Source organism: Eschrichtius robustus, chromosome 17 (genome assembly GCF_028021215.1).
Source record: "Eschrichtius robustus isolate mEscRob2 chromosome 17, mEscRob2.pri, whole genome shotgun sequence".
In the NCBI taxonomy this organism is placed as follows: Eukaryota; Metazoa; Chordata; class Mammalia; order Artiodactyla; family Eschrichtiidae; genus Eschrichtius; species Eschrichtius robustus.
In genome coordinates, this window is record NC_090840.1 from 86,159,018 (window position 1) to 86,180,364 (window position 21,347).

At 57.1% G+C, this 21,347-nt stretch overlaps 1 protein-coding gene across 1 annotated transcript; it reads left to right on the plus strand.

The window, feature by feature from the left end:
* The first annotated feature begins 1,022 nt into the window (after positions 1-1,022).
* On the plus strand, positions 1,023-20,488 carry SPATC1 (spermatogenesis and centriole associated 1). The gene is made up of 6 exons (XM_068526149.1): positions 1,023-1,233; positions 10,250-10,588; positions 10,733-10,972; positions 11,102-11,617; positions 11,727-11,866; positions 20,159-20,488. The coding sequence occupies exons 1-6, from the start codon at positions 1,023-1,025 to the stop codon at positions 20,486-20,488; spliced, it is 1,776 nt and encodes a 591-aa protein (XP_068382250.1).
* The last annotated feature ends 859 nt before the right edge of the window (positions 20,489-21,347 follow it).

Here is a 21,347-nt window from a genome sequence, read left to right on the forward strand (position 1 = left end):
CCTGCCAGGAGGGTGCCCTCTGACTTATACCAGGACGTCACCACCCTCTCCTGTTAAAGAGCAGATGCCCGCAGAGCCAGTGGAGGTCACAAGGACATGGCCTCACTCAACTCCCAAGGTCAGGCCCGCGAATTTCTCTGTGTAGACGGCTCTAAAAAGGGGGCGTGCGATAAGGACTCAGAGATATGAGTTCTCGGAACCTGATGAGGAACGCAGTCTTGGGTTCTTGAAGGACTACAGTCAGGAAAATTCAAGAAGCCAGAGAATAGTGGGCACAGAGGGGGCACCGCTGGGGAATTTGGAGTAGGGGAACCTGAGTCATCAGCAATGGAAACTCCAAGCTATAGGGAGCCGATTGCTTAGACAAGGGAGCCCCTGGGCCAGCAGCCAGAGAAAGGCTCTGAGCACCTGGGGTCAGAAGAAGGCATAGCCCAGTGTCCCGCTGTCCAAGATGTTAGTCCCCAGGAGAAGGTTGACAGCTAAATCCAGGTGTGCCCAAGATCCCAAGGAAAGGGCACCCTCTCCAGGAAGGCAGGTGATGACCCTTCAATCAGCAGATGTTCACTGGTTACCTACCTACACGGCACCCGGCCCTTTGCTGGATGCTGGCGAGTCGCACAGTCCTTGCCCGGGATGTGAAGTGAGTGAAACAGCGCTAGAGAGCTAACTGCACAGAGCCAGGTAAGTGCTGTGATGGAGGACACGCCTGCGGGGAAGCCTAGAGGGCGGCGGTTGGGAAGCTCCACAGAGGAAAGCCGGCTGGACAGAGAAGGGGTGGGAATGTTCCAGGCTGAAGCAGGGCCTGCGCTCAGGCCTGGAGGCACGGAGAGCTGAGCCTGGTAGAGCAGAGAGAGGCCTGGAGGAGGTGCAGCCTCTGACCTCACAATACCCAGGCCCACGGGCCAGCCTTGCAACTTGCAAACTCTGGTGCCCTCTTCCAGCCCGGGCGAGGCCCCGGGCCCTGGGCAGCCTCCAGGTGCAGCGCCCTGCTGAGGGCCGCACCCTTCCCGCTGCCCTGGGGCATGTCTCTACTCACCAATTATGAGGGGCTTCGGCATCAGATCGAGAGGCTGGTGCGGGAAAACGAGGAACTGAAGAAGCTGGTGTGGCTCATTCGGGAGAATCACGAGCTCAAGTCGGCGATCAAGATGCAGGCGGGTGGCCTGGGCATCAGCGGGTTCAGCAGCAGGCTGGGCGAGGCAGCGACCGGCCCTCCTCAACACCAGGGTAACTGCAAGAGGCCTGAGTTCAAGAAAAGCGGGGAGGGAAGGGTGAGACTGCACCCGAGAGGAGAGACTCTGTGCTGGGGTCTCGGGAAATCGTGGAGAGAAGGGCGGAGATAGCGACAAACACCGGGTGAGGGGAGGGCGAGGACATAGGACAACCAGGATAAAAGGACAAAACTAGGCACCAGCCCCATTCACCTGATGGCAGGAGTCCCTGCCCACCCACGCACGCCTCCCCTCAGGTGAACTTCCAAGCAGCTCCACAGACTGAGAATTTCCCAGCCCTGGAATCCAAAGGTGCTGCCCCACTGGACCCAATACGGCACCCATCCTCAGCTTCCCCCCCATCCCCCCCTCAGCACCCTCAGCCCCCTGCCCCGTCCCTCTCCACTCAGAGGTGGCCAGAAGGCAATTGACCGCCGGAGTCTAGAAACCAAGGAGAGAAACCAGGACTGAAGCTTGAGGTTTGAAATCATTAGTGTGTGACAGCCCTGGGGCTGGAGAGGAGGTATGGGGCAGGGTGAGACAGAAGAGTGGGCAATAGAAGTTAGAGGCGTTCACACAGAAGCTGGCCAGGACCAGCGCTCCCCAAGCCACCACATTCTGGCACAGAACTCCAGGGAGTACAAGAGTCCTAAAATCAAACCTGACCTTCCAGGTTGTTACAAAGGCTTATTTGTCAGGTAAGCAGATAGAACATAATTTAACAGTTCGTTAGCTTGACTGATAACTTTTAACTGACATATCATATGTAAGCCTCCACTTGTGCTCTTGGCCAGGGTGAACCTGGGAGAAGGAAATTCAGTCTTGGAGGAAGAGAACAAGTTGTACTTTGGACAAACTGACTCTAAGACGTTCTCACGACATCCACCTGGAGCATCCAGGAGGCAGTGGAGGTATGAGCCTGAGGCTCAAAGGAGGGGTCAGGGCTAGAGAGAAAAGATCGAAGAGTCATTGATAACTGAAGCCGCAGGAAGGGTGAGACGATCTGGAAAGAGACAGGAACAGTGAGAAGAGACTGGGGACAAGTCCTGAGTCAAGACAGGTAGAGAAGCTGGCAAAGGGGCACTCAGAGAGACAAGGGACACCTCAAAAGTGTAATGTCACAGAAGCCGAGGCAGCTTCGAAGGGGACAGAGTGTCAGCAAAATAAAGGCTGCCTGAGAGGTCGAGCAAGCAAAGTGCTAATGACCTGGCGTTAGTAACCTTAGCTAGAGCAGCTTCAACCCGACTGTAAGTAGGAAAGGCCCGCGGAGTGAGGTGAAGAGTGAGTGAGAAAATGGAGAGAATAGATGGCTGACACTTCGTTCATGAGGTAGGGCTTGGAGGGGGGCACTAGCTGGAGAGGAGCTTGGCATCCAGAGCTGCTTTTCCTGATGGCAGAGACCTGAGTTTATTTCTATGGAAAGGGAAGATACGAAAGAGAAAAGGAATACTTTATAGAGCAGAGGCTGCCTTGACTGAAGGAAGAACATCTCCTCCACTGTCTGGGAAAGGAAGGAGGAAGGGTGAGTGAGAATGCCAGGTGGGAAGCTAAAAAAACTCCAGAACCATGGCTTCAGTTTTCTCTGGAAAAACGTCATGCTCTGAGAGTCAGGGTGGAGAGAAAAAGATGGGGAAAGTCTGAAATAGAGTGAAGATGGCAGGAGGAACTGAGAGGGGAACCGGGGAGGTGTGTAACGGGCCCAAATGAAGCCGGCATGTGTGGACCATGAAGGCAGCAGCCACCAACCGTCTCCAGCAGCATTTGGCTGGCGGGGGTGGGGACCGACATGGGGAAGGCAGGCAGGGGGAGCTAAGGGCCAGTCAGCAAGAGCCTGGGCACATCGAAGAAGGAAGTGGACGCCAGCCGGGCTGTCACATGAGAAGAAAATACACAGGCCAGCGTACCAGAGATCTGGAGAGGCTGGCAGTGACGGCAGACGGCACACCTCTGTGGTCAGAGCGGGTGACCTGCGCGGCAGGAAATCAGCAAACATTGGCTGTTGGCTGGATTCATTTCACAGGGGAGAAAGGCCATGAGGTTCAGGCGCTGGCCCTGTGAACACGGCAGGTGGCAGGTGGCAGGTGGAGCCAGGATGGCTTAGGGCTGTAGGGCCTCCTGTTCCTGAGGGCTCAGGGACTCACTCGGCCCGTGCCAGGAAGTCTCGCAGACGGAAGATGCGTGGGGAGTCGGGGCAGTTGGGGCAGAGAGGAAAGGAGGGCTGCGCTGAGGGCTCAAGCCACTAAAACAGGGACCGCCCCCCACGCTGGCTCCTCCCTGCAGAGGCGGCCAGGCTGGGAAAGGCTGTCAGGGCAGGTGGGCAGCAGGGCTTCTGTTGCCCTTTCTGCTGGGCACCCTCCCCCGCTGCCCCCTCCTTCCTCACCGAAGCCCACCCCCCTCCCAGGCCGCCAGCCCTGCTGCCCGCTCTGTCTCCTCTTGGGGGCTGCAGGCCGGTGGAAGCTTCCTTAGGCGGGGAGCAGCCTTCTTCCTCTTTTCCGAAGGGCTTTTGCCAGCCCTGCGCCTCACCGCCTCCCTCCCCCTCCCCCCAATCCCAGAGCCTTCATTACCCCAGGCTCTGTTACCCCATCAGGGCCTCCTTCCTCCCCTCAGGAACTGTCCCCGCCTCAGGACCCATCCTCCCCCAAGTCCCCACCCCCACCCCGGACCCTACACCCCACCCCAGGGATTGACCCTAAGCCCCCTGGATCCATCCCTCGTGGGACCGCAGCCCTCCCTCAGGACTTGCCTTCCTCTTAGGACCCTGCTCCCCCCTCAGAACGCACCCCCCCCGGGGACCCCATCCCCCCTCAAGACCCACCTTCCTTTTGGGACCCCTGTCCACCCTCAGAACCCACCCCCTCACAACCTTCCCCCCTCAGGACCCCATCCTGCCCTGCCTTTCTTTTAAGACCCTTGTCCCCCGTCGGAACCCGCCCCCATTACCCCCTCAGGACCCACCTTCCTTTTGGGACCTCTGTCCCCCCTCAGAACCCGCCCCCACCTCAGGGCCAGTCCCCTCCTCAGGACCTGTCACCATCCCCCCCTCTCTTTCTCACCTCCCGCCGCCCCAGACCTCTTGGAACCCTGGGCTCTAGCGGCCTTTGCTCACCCGTCTCGCCTCCTCGAGCCCGGCCTTAAGCAACACCTTCCCGCCCAGACCCTCAGGCCCCGCCCCTCAGGGCAGCCCCGTTACGCTAGCTCCGCCCCTTGAGCGGCACCGCAACTCCGGCCCCGCCCCTACGCTCGGGCTCCGCTCCGTCAGGGCCCTTCCTGGCGCCCCGCCTCCTCCGACCAGCAGGTTCGACCCCCGCCACATTGACTGTCCCTCGCCTTCGTCCCCGCGTGGACCGGGGGGTCTCGGTGGCCGGGCCGCCCTTGCCCGGGTGTGGGCCCGGCCTGTCCCTCGCGGGGCCGACGTCCTCGCGGAGGGAGGGTTCCGAGGCCGGAGGGGCCACGGGCGGTGGGCAGGCCCGGGAGGGACCGCTGGGGAGGCTCTGCAGCCCGGAGCCCGAGGGCCGGCCAGGGAGAAGGCGCGAGGGCGCGGCCGAGTGCAGGACAGTGTGGCGGCCACGTCCTGACCGACGCGACGAGGGGCGGGAGACCAGAGTGGGGCCCCTCCAGAGTCCCGCCCTCGGCCTCGGCGGGAAGGATGGAGCTGCCCCTGTGAGGAGCAGGCGAGAGGAAATCACAAGTTCACTTAAACGGTTAAAACATTGTAAACTGCATTTGTAGATCTAAGACATTTGCTTTTCTTTTTAGCTTCAATAGTCTGATGTAACAAACAAACCTTCCTGGACCCAAATAATTCTTATGCATAAAGTAAACATATAGGGCTTCCCTGGTGGCGCGGTGGTTAAGAATCCCCCTGCCAATGCAGGGGACACGGGTTCGAGCCCTGGTCCGGAAAGATCGCACATGCCGCGGAGCAACTAAGCCGGTGCGCCACAACTACTGAGCCTGCGCTCTAGAGCCTGTGAGCCACAACTACTGAAGCCCGCGCGCCTAGAGTCCATGCTCCACAAGAGAAGCCACCACACGGAAGAGTGGCCCCCACTCACTGCAACTAGCGGAAGCCCACGCGCAGCAACGAAGACCCAACGCGGCCAAAAAAATAATTAATTAATTGTTTTAAAAAGCTAAAAAAACCCCATATAGATGCAGTGAATCTAAGTTCTCTTTTAAGTTTCTAATACTGTATGTAGTAAAGTACGTAGGAACATTTCAACTCATAAATCTAAATCAGCAAAATATAAATTATAAGGTTAAAACAATCACTTGCACATTTTGCATTACAATACAAAGCTATAGGACTGAAATCTCTTAAACCGAGGCTCGACCTGGGGCTCCTGTTGGCTCAGAACACTCCTGTTCATGAGAATTCCCTGGAGGTCCAGTGGCTGGGCTGTGGCTCGCGGGCTCTAGAGCGCAGGCTCAGTAGTTGTGGCGAACGTGCTTAGTTGCTCCGTGGCACGTGGGATCTTCCCGGACCAGGGCTCGAACCTGTGTCCCCTGCATTGGCAGGCGGATTCTTAACCACTGCGCCACCAAGGAAGTCCCTGGTCCATTTTTTAATTGGACTATTTGTCTTTTTTTTATTATTGAGTTGTAAGAGTTCTTTATATATTCTGGATATAAGTCCCTCATCAAATATATGATTTGCAAATATTTTCTCCCATTCTGTCTTTTCATTTTCTTGATAGTGTCCTTTGAAACACAGAAACTTTTAATTTTGATGAAATCCAACTTATTGTTTCTTTTGTTGCTCATGGTTTTGATGTCATATCTAAGAATCCACTGCTAAATCCAAGGTCATGGAGATTTATCCCTATGTTTTCTTCTAAGAATTTTATAGTTTTAGCTCTTACATTTTGGCCTTTGATCTGTTTAGTTAACTTTTGTATAAGGTGTGAGGTAAGGATTCAACTTCATTCTTTTGCATGTGGATACCCAGTAGTCTCAGCACAATTTTTTAAAAAGGTTACTCTTTCCCCATTGAGTTTTCTTGGCACCCTTGTCGAAAATCAGTTGACCGTAAATACATGAGTTTGTTTCTGGACTCCCTATTCTACTCCATCGGTCTGTCTGTCTCTCCTTATCCCAGTGCCAAACAGTCTTGATTACTGTCGCTTTGTAGTAAGTATTGAAATCTGAAAGTTAGTTCTCCAACTTTCTTCTTTTTCTTTTCTTGCTTTTTTTTAAATTGAAGTATAGTTGATTTTCAGTGTTGTGTTAATTTCTGGTGTACACTTTGGTGAGAGTTTTCTTTCTTCTTTTTCAATATTGCTTTGGCAATTCTGGGTCCCTTGCAATTCTCTACGAATTTTAGGATTGGCTTGCCAGTTTCTACAAAGATGCCAGCTTGGATTCTGATAGGGAGTTCACTGAATCTGTAGATCACTAGGGGAGTATTGCCATCTTCACCATATTAAGTCTTCCAATCCATAAACACAGGATGTTTTTCCATTTATTTAGATCTTCTTTCATTTCTTTCAACAATGCTTATCGTTTTCAGAGCATAAGTTTTGCATATCTTTTGTTAAATTTATTCCTAAGTATTTTACTCTTTTTGATGCTATTAATTTCATTTTTAGATTGTTCATTGCAAGTGTATGGAAATACAATTGATTTTTGTAGACCCCGCCGATGAATCTTGCACTCTTTGTATTCTAAGGACCACGCAGCTCCTTCAGATAGTTACCTGTTACCTGATTGAGTTTTGGATCTCACATGGCTGTCTCAGTGGTCACAGTTTATAAGGTCGTTCTATGGATAATCCTATACTGACCTTTTTTAATCATCAAATTTTATCTGTGCTCATATACACATCATGTTCTTCATATTTATTGAACACTTTCTGTGGCCCAAGTACTGTTCTAGGCACTGGGAAACAGCAGCAAACAGACGAAGCCCTGCCCTCACAGAGCTTCCATTCTAATCGAGGGAAATAGGACAAACCAATAAGTCAATGGAGAGTATCTTGGAGAGAGATAAGTGCTAAGGAGGAAATAGTCCAGGAGAAGGGGAAGGAACAGGTGGGGTGAAGGAAACTGGTGATTTGGGATGGAAGAGCTCATTGAAGAGGTCACAACTGAAAGGACGGGTGGAAGTATGCGACCAGCTGTGCACACGGGAAGAATGTTCCAGGCAGAAGGAACAGCAACGCAAAGACAGAGGCAAGAGCGTGCCGGAGCATTTGAGGAACAGCAAGGAGGTCCGAGGGGCTGAAGCAGAAGGTGCCAGGGGGAGAACAAAGACAGAGAGATGACGAGCCAGGCCACGGGGGACACGGAACAGCCTAGCGCTCAGAATGAGACGGTGAGCTAGCTGGTGGGCATTTTAACCAGAGGGGGACATTTTAACTGGAACAGTCTGGCTGATGTTTGAGGGGAAAGGCCAGAAACAGGCGGCAAACCAGGGGGCTCCTGCAATAATCCAGGCAGGGTAATGTTGGTATGCACCGGAGTTGGGGGGAGCACACGTGCTGAATTCTGGATATACGTACTTGAAGGTGTTGCAGACGGATGGGATGCTCGGGGCTCCTGAAAGAGAAGTGTTGAGGCTGCACCATTTGAGGCCTGAGCCACTGAAAGAGCAAAGACGTCGGCTGCCGGCACGCCAGGGCGGCAGAGTCCCCAGCAGAGCCCCGGGAAGAAGGGGGTCAGGCCGCTGGGATGTGAGTCGGAGCGCAGCTGGAGAGGGAGCAGGCTGCGCCGGTCCCGAGCGTCTGAGCTGCATCAGCTCCTGAGAAGAAGCAGACTCTAGGTGGGCCTTGGGGCTGCCCCCAGGGCCAGAGGATGTGGGCCCAGAAGCACCTGGAGGAAGCCGGGTGACCGGGAACCTGGATGCTAAACCAAGACGGGATTTCAACAGGGAGGAACGTCCCGCCGCGTGGACACCACCCGCCACCTGCGAGAAGAGCCCCGTGGAGCGCGCGCTGGGTTCTGCAACGCGGGGTCACCGGCCCCTCGACCGCTGTTTGGGTGGAGGGACGGAGGAGGAGAAAATGGCCTGAGATGGTGAGCTGGTACAACGCCCAGGGACGTCTTCGAGGGACACTGAGGACACCAGTGGAGGTGGGGACATCAGTGGGATGGAAACCAGATCCCCTGGGTCTCAGAGACCATGAGGACCTGGCCGTGCAGGGACCGTCTTCTCTCCCAAGTCCTGAAGACGCTGCCCGAGTGGTCCTTTCCCATGTCATCCGGACCCTAGGCTCCGCCAAGAGGAGACAGGCTGAGAAGGACAAACAGCCCGGGCGGCTCTCCGTGCCCCGTCACCCCTCTGTGCCACGCCGGCTGCTCCTTGCCTCATGCTGTTCCTCTCCGTGGGACACTTCCCTTTGGGCCACAGGCTTCACTGTCTCTTCAATCCTAAAGCAAAAAATCCAAAAAAGCCAAAGTAAGAAATCATACAAGACTGGTTGATTTGATTCTGAAATTTTAAGTTATTTGTTTGGGAAAAAATAACGAAACTTAAAACAAAAATAAATGGCAGGACATCCTGGCACACACTGTGCAGGGCAGCGTCAGTGTAACAAGTCCCGGACTTCTCAGGGAATGTCAGATGTTTCTGAGGGGCCTTAAAGTGGATAGATTTAGCAGTGTGCATTAAGAACCTCTAAAATGTCTGTTTTCGGGGGGAAAGATAATAAAGATTTATATAGTAGAATTTTTGTCACTGGGAAAACCGGAAACAATTGATTCGCCCAACAGCTGAAATAGGCTCAATAAACAATGGCACGTGCACAAGACGGACACCACCGCAGCCACAATAAGCGCTGTTTTCCAAGAACGGTAATGCTGCAGGTAGCCATGGTGCAGGCCCAGTACGAAGAGGCGGGGCACATAAGGACACGGGCAACATACACAGTCACCACACGTGTGTGCGTGGCCTGGGAGCTAGGAATGGATTTTACCTTTTTAAACAGCTGAGAGAAAATCAAAAGGAGAGTGCTATTTCACGACATGCACTAAGTCCATGAAATTCAAATATCAGCATCCATAAGTAAAGTTTTGTCGCCAAGCATCCACGTGTATTTGTTTCCGTGCTGTCTGCGGCTGTTTTGGAGCCGTGACAGCAGAGCGGAGCAGCTGCAGTAGAGGCCGGATGGCCAGGAAAGCTGGAGCTCTTTTCACCAGCTCTTTACAGAGGGGTTCGCCAGCCCCTGAGCGACATAAACACGTGGAGAAAGTCTTCAAGCCTTCGCGGAGCTTTGCTATGTGACGGACGGTGGGATAACAGGACCACCAGTGGTTTTCATCTTTTCTGACTTTTCTGTATTTCCATTCTTTCCCTATAATAAGCGTGAACTGCTTTTATTTTTTTTTAATGTGGACGTTTTCAATCAAACTGCACACTCACAGAAACCTTTCCTGCACCCTCCCTAGGGGCCTTCTCCCCCAAACAGCGGTCACTCGGTCATCCGAGGGCAGTCTCCTCAGGAACCCAAGGGCACACGGGCTCCCAGGCCCCACGCAGGGGAGAAGCAACACCCCCTCCTGCGCCTGCATCCCCGGCGACAGGCAGGCGGGGGCGCTGTACCGGGGCCGGGCACACCCTGGGCTCCACGGGAGGCTCCCAGCAGCTTTGAGCTCTGGCCTCCCTGAGGGTCCGCCACGTGGTGAGGCTCAGCTGTCCCCAAGAGGACGGCAGTCAGGAGGCCCGGGCCCACTCCCCCACCACCTGGGAACAGAGGGGTCCACTTGGCGACCTACATGTTGCAGACCCTCCTCTCCTCAGCGAGGGGTCAGCGGCTCAAGGCAGTGGGCTTGTCTGAGGGACAGGCAGCGTGGAAGGTCCTGGTGGCTGGGGGGCCGGCGTTTACAGAGGCGATCCTGGGAGGGACCGGGCTCCCTCGGAGGACAGGGATGAGGGGCCAGACCCTCACGTGGGGTCCACTGAGCAGCCCCACAGACGCCCGCCTAGAGGTGAGGCTCAGAGAGAGTCGGTCAGCTCATCAGAGGCGCATGGGCATCTCGGTCCAGGCCGTGCCACGGTGCGGAGAGAGCCTGGGGTCTCAGTGCTTTCTCTGTGTCCCCCAGGTGTCTTCCTGCCCCCGTCCCCGGCAGCAGCAAACGAACCCGTCCTGGAAGAAGTGGGGATTGTGGCTCTGGCGCCCCTGGCCGACGTGCTAAACAGCCCGCAGCCCAGCCCCGCGGCAGGCCCTGTCGTGAGCGCCCTGATGGGCCCTCTCAACACGCTGCTGCCCGGCCCGGGGCCCACCTCACAGAGCGGCCCACTCACCAGCCTCCTGACTGGCCCCCCGAGCAGCCACCTGGCCAGCCCCGTGGCAGTGCCCCTGGCGGGCACACCGGCCAGCTCCCTGGGCCTGCCCTCGACTGGCCCCCTGAATCCAAGCAGCCACCTGGCCAGCCCCGTGGCAGTGCCCCTGGCGGGCACACCGGCCAGCTCCCTGGGCCTGCCCTCGACTGGCCCCCTGAATCCAAGCAGCCACCTGGCCAGCCCCGTGGCAGTGCCCCTGGCGGGCACACCGGCCAGCTCCCTGGGCCTGCCCTCGACTGGCTCCCTGGCTCCAAGCAGCCCCCTTATGGCCCCTATAACAGGCTCGGTGGTCCTCTCCCTGAGCAGCCCCCTGCTCCCCTCCACGGCTGCTCCCCTAGGTGTCTCTCAGAACCTTCCGGCCAATCCCATGAGCAATCTGGTGCTGTCGGAGGCCCCAAGGGTGTGGCTGGCAGAGCCGCTCCAAGGATGCCCCTCTGGATCCCAACCCTCAGCGGGTGGGGGACCTGCTGCCACCGCTGAAGGTAACCGGTGCAGGGGGGAGGGGCAGCGGGGGGCCCAGGGGGAGGGGGCTCCTGCCAGGCTAGTAGGCCCTGGCCCTGCCTCCCTCTAATCCTCCTCCTCTCCTTTCTGCCCCTCCCCCACGTCGCTAGTCCCACCCTCCGCTGAGCACCCCCAGCCCGCCCAGGAGCCGGAGCCCCTCAGCATGACGTCTGTGGGTGCGCCCATCCAGACCTCCACGCCCGTCGGTCCCACGGGCGCACCCGGCCCCGCGACAGCCTTCTCCTATGGCACCCCAGACGCCCGGACACAGCCTGGTGGTCCCCAGGGACAAGCGGTCTCTGCCTCTGTCCCTGCCTCGGCCACCTCCCACAGCATCACCGTCCTCGCCTCTGCCCCCACTCCCACCCCCCAAGCTGCCACCAGCTACAGGCCCTCAAGCACCCCGCACCCCTCCGCCCACACGCACCGCTCCCCGACCCGGCCCTCGCCCACCCTCCACTGCCCTGCACACAACCCCCACTCCCCGCCTCGAGTCTCGTCGTCCCCGGCTTCAGTCAACGACACCCGGGCTCCACGCGTGGCAGAGCCGTTTCGGAAAGGCATCCTGGAGTTGGAGCGGAAGCTAGCCCCCCGGAAGAGCGGCAAGCTCCCTGACAGCTCCCGAGGTCAGCACGAGTCTGGGGTCTCCTCGGCTGCCCTTGGAGACCTCCCAGGCACCCCCTGGGCTGCTGACCACGGTCACTGACCACTCCCTCCACCCCTTGTTGTCCCCAGAGTCGAAGCAGCTGGCCTGGGAGAGGCTGGTGGGGGAGATCGCCTTCCAGCTGGACCGCAGGATCCTGTCCAGCATCTTCCCCGAGCGTGTCCGGCTCTACGGCTTCACGGTCTCCAACATTCCGGAGAAGATCATCCAGGTGTGTTGTGCCTATCTGCCACTCACCGCCTGAGGGCCTGCCCCGCCACCTGCAGGGATGGGGACGGCCTTCTGGGCGCCCCTGCACTCCCGCTAGGCAGAGCGCATCAGAATCTGCGGGCACCCTGGGACGGAGGAAGCACCGCGCTCAGTCCAAGTGGCCAGCAGGTGTCCACGGCACCTGGCAGCAGGAGTCTGTGGTCCCAGCCACACGGGCGGCCTTCCCAGGGGGCAGAGCAGCAGAGGGGCCCCAGCACTGCCAGGCCTGTGAGCTCCCACTTTGCCACTGCAATGGCCTCGGGTCTGCCAGGCCCCGCTCCCACGGGCCCTCCCCAGACTGGCAGAGCTGACGCCTTATGCTTCTCCCTCGCCCTGTCCAAGTCCTCAAGAGTCACTGGGGGGCGCAGGGGAGGCAGGTCTCAGAGCCTCTGAGCAGCTGGCCGCCAGGTGGCCGGGGTCTTCAGGCCGGGCTCGTTCCGTGTTCCCAGCATGCCGTCCACTGAGCCCGCTCCCACTGAGGGACACTGAGGGCGGTGTTTCCCAAACACGCTTGAGCGCGTCTCCTCGCCACCACGTGTAGGAGGCACGGAGGAGTGGGATCCGTCGGGGGCTTGGGCTGCGCGGGGGCAGGATGAGCTGGGGCGCGCCCTTCCCCACCGACACGCCCACTCGGGTCGAGCGGGGGAGTGGGGGGGCAGGGGGCGGGCGTCTGCGCCCTGGCCCTTCAGCCGTTTACTCTTCCCTCACGAAGTAGCCCTCGGTGCTCCCGGCCCCTTCCTCTCTGGCCATCCTTATCCGTGGATAGACTGTGGCTCTGGGTCTGTGAGTGGGCAGGAGTCACGTCCAGTTACAGTGGGCTCATCTGTGTCCCGGTTTGAGCTTGCCTTCTCCTTTTGTTAAGGTGTCCTTTGGTTAGGTTTTTAATTTTAATGAGACCGAAATTATCCACCTTTTTTATCCACCTTTTCCTTTTCTCTTCTTCTTCTTCTTTTTTTTGGCCGCGCCACGCGGCATGCAGAATCTTAGTTTCCCGACTAGGGATGGAACCCGCGTCCCCTGCAGTGGAAGCGCGGAGTCTTAACCACTGGACCGCCAGGGAAGTCCCACGTTTTCCTTTTTTGTTTGTACTCTTCGAGTCCCATTTAAGGCTGGAGCTGCCAGCCCCGCCTCGGTCCCCTCTCCCAGTCCCACGAGTGTGGGCTCCAGGTCTGCAGGTCTGGCCCTGCCCAGGTGACAGTGTCCTAATCCTGGGAGGCCCAGGGAGCCTGGGCGTCTCTCCTTCCAGGTCGTCATCGCTCCTCTTGGCCCTTCGCTCTTCAATATGAATTTTACGATCAGTCTGTCAAGTTCCAAGAAAAACCTAGTTCAAATTTTTAGTTTTTCACTGGTTTATAGGTTGAACTGGGGAAGTTTCCCATCTTTCATGTTGGCTATCCCTGTGTTGCTCGTGTCAGCGGGGCCAACTTTGGCCATGTTGGGTTTTACGACCCTTGACTCTTATCCTGGACCACCGCCACCACTGCTGTGCCATGAGTGCAGCCTGGCAGCGGCTATTTAAAAATTGGCAGATGACGCGGGAGAAGCACAATATTTATGTCTCTGAAATGCTGCATCCGATATCTAGTTGGCAAAGACTACACTTAATCATAAGTGAAAGTCTAGTTGCCCACATAGAAGTTAGACATCAAACTGTGGCGAGAGGTTTCTGGTTGTTTGAAACTGCTGTTTATTCGGAGGATAAGACACACCTTCCGGGAGGGCGTGGGCTGTGCAAGCCCTCCCCTTCCACGCTGCTCTTCCCCTTGCCTGCGAGTTACTGCTTAGGCCGGAGAATTTAAGCCATGGCACTAAATGGCGACTCTTTAGAGAAGAGGCAGGAAAAGGAAGCAGAATGTACGTAAGGCAAATTTTTTGGTATTTAAGGAGGTCGAGGAGCTTGGTGCCCCTGAGCCTGTGCTTCAGCCTTCACCTTGGCGGCCTCTGGGGAGCTGGCGGTTCTCACCACAACACTCATCTGGTCATTCTGCCCATCGGCCACCGTCACCAATTCCACAGCCTCTGGCCCCACTCACCTTCCATCCAGCAATGACCAGAGCTGCCAGGATCATACACTTGCTGCCCTTGTTCCCAGGAAGCTGCGCCACTGCAGCCCACCCGCACAGAAGTTGTCTTCAGGATACCCCCCGGCTGGCCTTCTGTAGGGCCCACTGCAGGTTGACTGAGGTCTGGTCCCACCTGAGGATCCTAAAGATGCTTCCTGGTCTCGAGCCATCCTGCCTACTTGGCTGGATCATCTGTTGATTCCTATCTGCATTTAATTCCACTTTGCCCAGCCTTTTACTTCCCTTCATCAAGGCATCTTGTTTATTTCTCTGCACATTGAACTCCAGTGTTGGTGGTTGCTAGAACCCCTAAATTCTACCTAGATTCACCAAACCAGGTGAAACCTGGTGTCGTCCAACCGGGGTCCTTTGCTTCCCGAATGGTGTACAGCTTTAACGCTGAAAACTGTAATGGAACCCGATATTCAATAAGGACTCGCTGACTTTTTGCATAGAACGTGGCTATCTACTTTTTTGTAAGTTCGCAGACAGTTATGCCACCTTTTAAGCCCAACTGAAAGTTACCCCAGTGCTCATGCCTGTCAGCTCTTCTACGCAAACACAAAGATCTGCTCCATGGGAGATGCTCTGGCTCCCTTCCTTTCTGCACCCTTGTCCTAGGAGACCCTGAGTCCAGCTGCATCAGTGTGAGGGTGACTGAGGGTGGTACCTCAGTCCTGCCCATGGTCCCCCCCGGATGCTCTCTGGAGTCCAACTCATTGGCCTGCCCAGAACATTTTTGATTTCTGTGTAATGATTTGTTATTTAGCTACCTTGCCAAACCCCCTCGCTAGTTCTGATAGCCTGCATATCATTTTGGCTTTCCTCTGTAGACAATCATATCATATAGCACTTTAAAAAATTTTTTTTTTATTTTGGCCGCGCTGGGTCTTAGTTGCGGCACGCGGGATCTTTTAGTTGCGGCATGTGGACTTCTTAGTTGCGGCATGTGGACTTCTTAGTTGCGGCATTCGAACTCAGTTGCGGCATGCATGTGGGATCTAGTTCCCCGGCCAGGGATCGAACCCGGGCCCCCTGCATTGGGAGCTCAGAGTCTTACCCACTGGACCATCAGGGAAGTCCCATATAGCACTTTTTTTTTTTTTAATTAATTAATTAATTAATTAATTTATTTATTTATTTATTTTTTAACATCTTTATTGAAGTATAATTGCCTTACAATGGTGTGTTAGCTTCTGCTTTATAACAAAGTGAATCAGTTATACATATACAATATGTTCCCATTTCTCTTCCCTCTTGCTTCTCCCTCCCTCCCACCCTCCCCATCCCACCCCTCTAGGTGGTCACAAAGCACCAAGCTGATCTCCCTGTGCTATGCGGCTGCTTCCCACTAGTTATCTATTTTACATTTGGTAGTGTATATATGTCCATGACACTCTCTTACCCTGTCACATCTCACCCCACCCCCTCCCCATATCCTCAAGTCCATTCTCTAGTAGGTCTGTGTCTTTATTCCCGTCTTGCCACTAGGTTCTTCATGGCCTTTTTTTTTTTTTTTCCCCTTAGATTCCGTATATATGTGTTAGCGTACTGTATTTGTTTTTCTCTTTCTGACTTACTTCACTCTGTATGACAGACTCTAACTCCATCCACCTCATTACAAATACCTCCATTTCATTTCTTTTTATGGCTAAGTAATATTCCATTGTATACCATATAGCACTTTTTAAAAGCAGGTCGTAAGGCAACCTCATCTTGTTTCTGACTTGATTACAAACACACACTTCTAGTCTTCCGGTTAAGTATGATGTGTGTTCCAGGCTTTTTGCCAGATCTTCTTTCAACAAATCAGTCAGAGTCCTTGGTTGCACATAACAGAATCCACACAAGCTGATATAAGCAGAAAGGGGTTTATTATAAATGTTTAGGTGTTCAGACAGGCTCCAGGAAGGACACCAAATTGGGCTTGCCTGCTATACAGCCAGTAAGAATGCCAGCACAGCAAGGGAGTCTCCTAGTGAACACGCCATTGTCATGCTGCCCCAGGAACAGCATGCAGACACCTAGTCGGATGCCTGCAGTTTGCTACAGCTGCCCCGAAGAACCAGCGCCACAGCCAGTGCACTCTCCAGAGAGCCCAGTCCCCTGCATGCACTGTCTCCTCCAGGAGACAAGGTCCACCCACCTGCACTTGCTGGGCAGAAACCCAGGTCAGAGGGGTACCTAAGCCACAGGGGAGTCTGGAATAGGTGATGTTTAGCGTCCAGCCTCTTAGAGTTCAGGAAGGTGCTGGAACGCACTAGGACAGAAGCCAGGTGAGCCACATTCAGCATCTGCCACATCAGGTGAAGAAGTTCCCTCTTCCTCCTTTGTTCAGAGTTGGTTTTTTTCTTACTCATGAACAAATACTGATTTTTTTAGAATGCTGTTTCTCTCTCTCACTGAGATGATCACACAGTTTTCTTCCCCCTCCCTTTTCTGGTAACATATTGATACACACGAGATGCTCCGCTCATAAACCACGCCGCATCCCTGTGTTTATAAATGCGCTGGGCTGCTCTGTTTGCTGTTTATGACTTCTGCAGCTTCGCTACTTTTTTAGAGATCGTGCCAAGGTTCTGTGACAGAAACACATGGCTTCAGTAAGCCAGAGGTTTATCTCTCCACAGGGGTGTCGGGCCCTGCTGACCGACCCCTCGCACACGTCAGGGTCCCCAGGGTCCCCGCGTCCCGGGACTCGGCCTGGGGGGTGGTGCTCGAAGTCCGAGGCTTAGTGACGTCAGGTCCCCCTGCAGGATGGTGGGACACGTGGTGGTCTCAGCTGGGCATTTCATTACCTAAAAGAAGGGGGAGGCGGTGCCCTGTTCAGCGGAGGGTGTGGGCTCTGCTCGTCCTGTTGGTCCTTCAGGCTGTGTTTCCTCACCTCTGCTCTTTATTATTTCTTTCCTTCTCCTTCCTTTAGCTTTGCTTTATTTTTCTTTCTTGGGTTGAGCTCTTAAATCATTTTATTTTACATCTCTTTTGTTTCTACATTTAGGACAAGGAAGTTCCTTCTAGTCAGGGAGATATTCAAAATATTCAGCAACCGGTACCAGGGGAGCACCAGCCAGCGTGGATCCTGTTCCAGGGTCCAGGCAGAGCGGGAGGCTTCTGCTGTTTAAGGCTGGTTGGGAAAAGCGACAGCCTCCTGGCAGCCCCGGCTATGTCCGCCAAGGCTCCAGCCTGACTCTGGTGGCACTCTGGCTGCAGCCCTGCAGGCTAGAGGGGTGGGTGTGGGGCTGTTCAGGTCTGAATATCTCACGAACTGCATTGCATTTCCTCTCTAACCCCTGAGTCAGTCAGGACCACCATCTGAGGGGCGTTTGGCTGCATGTGAGTGTTGGCTTCTAACACACCTGCCCTGTGTTTGGAGAATGAGGGCCGTGCCACACTGATTCTCTGACATTTGCCGCCATTTCCCCTTTCACTGAGCACGTGGTCGATGCTGCGTGTGGTCCAGGATGGAAAGACTGCGTGACGAGCACGTGTGCTGGGTCTCACAGGTGTGAGTCTCTGTGCCTCCCCCCGCCCCCGCCCCCCGCCGTATCCCCTCCAACACCAGGTCCTGCGGCTTCGCGCTGTAAAGATTCTTCCCATCCACTCTGATTTTCTCCACGTCCACATCCACATCTACGTTCTCTTCTCCTCCACTCCTACCCCGTGGTCCAAACTGCTGTCACCTTAACTGGTCCACAGCTAGCCTTGTTGCTCCACCTATTCAGGCCTGGCTAGTGTCAAGCATTCAGAATATGCCAAGCAGGCGCCAGACACAGGCTCTGCCCTCGGGGAGCTCACTCTCCCCCTCAGAGGCCTTCGGTCAACAAGAAAAGCCGTCAGGATCTCTGCCTCTCCTTCTTCTCCCTACCCAGACCTGGGCTCACCGGGGCCAACTTCACCGCCCTGGGCGCCCCTCCTTCCCTACTCCTACGCCTGTAGACGTGACCCCCATGCAGCAGAGCTGACCGGCCCGGGTGCTGTGCTCGACGCCCCCGGAGACGTTTCCTTTGTCCTCACAGCAGCGCTGTCGGGCGGTGCTGTGCTTCCTGCAGTCCCAGCAGGGAACACGAGGCTCACACTCAGGGTGGTGGCGGCCGTTGAACCCGACTCTCCCCGGGGGCCCTGCTCTGCACCCGGCGTCCTGGCACCTTCCATGCCATGCATGCTGCTCCTCAGCCTGGAAGTTTCTTCCCTCCATTGTCCTTGTCCTTCAGGCCTCGGTCCAGCGACCTCTCCCTCCAGGACCCCCTCCCCAGTGGCAGCGCTCACAGTACCATCCCTCTCCTGGGCCGCGTCCTCACTGTAAACTCTGAGGGCCTTTTGCTCACACGTGAACCGGGAGGGCTCGGAGGAGATGTGCAGAGTGAGGATGGATGGACGGAACCCTTCACCCTCTCTTGCCGGCTTCTGTCCATTCCCTGCCAGCGGTCAGCATGATCGCTTAAAACCACAAAGCCCACCAGGCGTCTCTGGCCCTTTCGGACAGGGCACTCCGCTCGCCCACCCACCCCAGCCCCGTGCTCTGCTCAGGCATGCAGCTTCTCAGGGGAAGCCTGAGGGGACTGGGGCCGGGGACCCACACCCGCTGCTCCTGTGCTGTGGGGGTGCTTGTCCTGCTCTTCCCCCCTCCCTCCCCCTTGTCGCCCTCCACTCTCACGGGGTCACTTCCTGGGGGCAGCCCTGGCCTTGTCTCTCAGCGTAAATGTGCCCCCGTCGGACCCCTGCTCATGTCTTAAGCTCCATGTGCCCAGCCTGGCACACAGCAGGAGCCCAGCCACGGCCGGGGGTGAGCAGGTGATGGCTGTCGATGCCCCCGCGGGGGCCAAGGCTTAACGCTCTCCACCGGTTTGCTCCCTGGGTCGCCCTGGTGTGAGCAGCCGTGGGTCCGCTTGCTCACCCACAGATGCTGGCTGAGCTCCTGCAGTCTGTCCCACCGGGGCCTGGAAACAGGCAAATGGAAGAAGACTCAGGTGCCCAGGTCAGGAAGACAGGCCTGTCCTAGTGTCACCAGACAGCAAAGGTGCTGAGCCTAGGGCTCGGGGTGCCCCTGCCAGAGGTCAGGGCTCACTTCGGCTGAGCCCAGGCATCAGCCTGGTGCTCTGCTCACACGACCATCCAGGGAGCAGACAGGGCGGCCTTCCTGGAGAAGGCGATGTCTGAGCAGGCTGTCCCGGCATCCCTAGCAGGTTGGGAGCCAGCCTGGTGGACGTCTAGGGAACTGCGGGAAGAGGGTGAGCAGGGCCAGATCCGGGCCTTGCGGGTGCGCCCTGGCCCTGGGAGTTGGAGCAGTGGAAACTGCAGGGGGGCTCTAGCGGGGAAAGACCCTGTCCCACTACGTACACTTCAGACCTTCGTTTTGCAGGCCTGGGGGCAGCGGTACCAGTGACAGATACCTAATTTGCAGGACCCAGTGCACACAAAAACACAGGGCTCCTTGTTCAAAATTATGAAGAACTTCAAGATGGCTACAGCAGAGACTAAGCTGAGGGCCCCAGAAGGCAGTGGAGGGAGGGACTGGGAAGAGGGATTGACGCGGCAGGATGCAGCGGGGAGGTCACAGGTGATGAAGACGTAGGCAAAGACAACCCGGTTGCTGGCAGACCCCGGGTCCAGGCGCTGGGAGCCGGCACCCGGTGGCAGCAGACCCCCAGCGCTGGGACTCAGGGCCCTGGCTCTGGGCCTGGGGTCGTCGGTGCAGCATGAGGGGTGGGAAGGGACTCCCGCAGGGGGGTGTGCAGGCCACGGGATGCTGAGGAGGCAGCCTGGGGTGCTGGGACGGGGGGCCCGGAGGAAAGACTGAGAGGAAGCAGGGCAGGACCCAGGAGGCGGCGGTGTCTTCTGGGTCGGGCAACCCTGGGGGCTTTGGGAGGCCCCCTCGTCTTTCGTCACCCCCAGCCATGCTCTCTGTCCCCAGTTCCCTGTGGCCCCCACTCAGTCCGAATCCCTGGTGGTGGATGGAGCAGGTGATGGGGCGTCTGGAACCTCTCTGCTCAGGCTCAGCCCACAGGGCTCCCCTCACCCTAGAGCCCACAGGCGTCTCTCTCAGGGCCTCCAGGACACCTCCCTTGAGGACACTCCCTCTGATGGCGATCCTCCCACAGCCATGCCCCTGGGCCTCCGTCGCCCCTCACCGGCCTGCCTGCTTCTGTGCTGCGGTGGGGCGGGAGGGTCCCTGACGGCTGCTGTCCCCTCAGGCCTCCCTGAAGCCCAGCGACCACAAGCTGGACGAGGAGCTGTGCCAGACCCTCACACAGCGCTACACGAGCATCATGAACCGGCTGCAGAGCCTGGGCTACAACGGGCGGGTGCACCCGGCACTGACCGAGCAGCTGGTGAACGCCTACGGCATCCTGCGGGAGCGGCCCGAGCTGGCTGCGTCCGAGGGCGGCTCCTACACCGTGGATTTCCTGCAGCGTGTGCTGGTGGAGACGGTGCACCCCAGCATGCTCACTGACGCACTGCTGCTGCTCTCCTGCCTCAGCCAGCTGGCGCACGACGACGGCAAGCCCATGTTCATCTGGTGACGCTGGCTCGCCGTGGCCCGCACCTGGGCGCACAGCCATTAAAGCTCACCTCGGACACTGGCCTCTGGGCCTGCGCTGGTACTCCTGGGTGGTGCTGCCTCCTCTGGGGGGCTCGCCAGCGCCCCCTCCGCAGCTCCCCTTCAGTCCTGCCTGCCCTGTGGGTTCATGCCCCTTCCGGGGCCCCTGGAGAGAGCCCCAAGACCAAAGCTCGGCAGCTGTCTTACCAAGGGGGATGTTCCAAAGGCCCCAAAGCTGGCCTGGCAGTGGGAGCACAGGAGCCCCTGAGACCTGGAGGGGGAAGAGCAGGAAGCAGGAAGGAGCCGAGCTGGCGGGGAAGGGTCGTGGGTGTGCCAGCAGGCCTGGTGATGAGCATGGAACTGAGGCCTGGGCACAGAGCAGGAGGCAGAGGCGGGGTCAAGAGAAGGATGTGGGCCTGGGAGCTCCTCCCTCTGCACGAGGCAGCGACAGGGAGGGCGCGGACAAGTGTGTCTGGAACCTCACTGAGGGCAGGAGGACATTAAAGGGAGGGGAGCCAGGAGGAACCTGGGCACCGGGCAGCCCAGGGAGACGGGGTCCCTGCCAAAGGCACCCGCAGGAAGGGACCGGACTGGGAGAGCCAGAGCTGGCGAGGGCAGATCCCACCTACTGCAGGGGCAGAGCTGAGGAGCACAGGCCGGATGGAAAACCGAACAGAGCAGGGGAGAGCTGGAGTGGGGGTGGGGTGGGATGGGATACCTGGAGGTGACCTGTGGACTCGGAGGGGGAAGCGCTCGTGGAGAGTGCGGGATGCAGAGGGGTGTAGGCCAGGATGCTTGTCCCTTCAGGACGTGCATGAGGAGAGGAGAGCAGTGTGGGGCAG

What these genes read in the sequence shown, in the direction of transcription:
- SPATC1 (XM_068526149.1), top strand. Translation starts at nt 1,023, where the DNA reads ATGTCTCTACTCACCAATTATGAGGGGCTTCGGCATCAGATCGAGAGG. An exon ending in TCCTCAACACCAGGGTAACT is followed by an intron (nt 1,234 to 10,249) that starts GCAAGAGGCCTG and finishes TGTGTCCCCCAG; the next exon opens with GTGTCTTCCTGCCCCCGTCC. An exon ending in TTCCGGAGAAGATCATCCAG is followed by an intron (nt 11,867 to 20,158) that starts GTGTGTTGTGCC and finishes CTGTCCCCTCAG; the next exon opens with GCCTCCCTGAAGCCCAGCGA.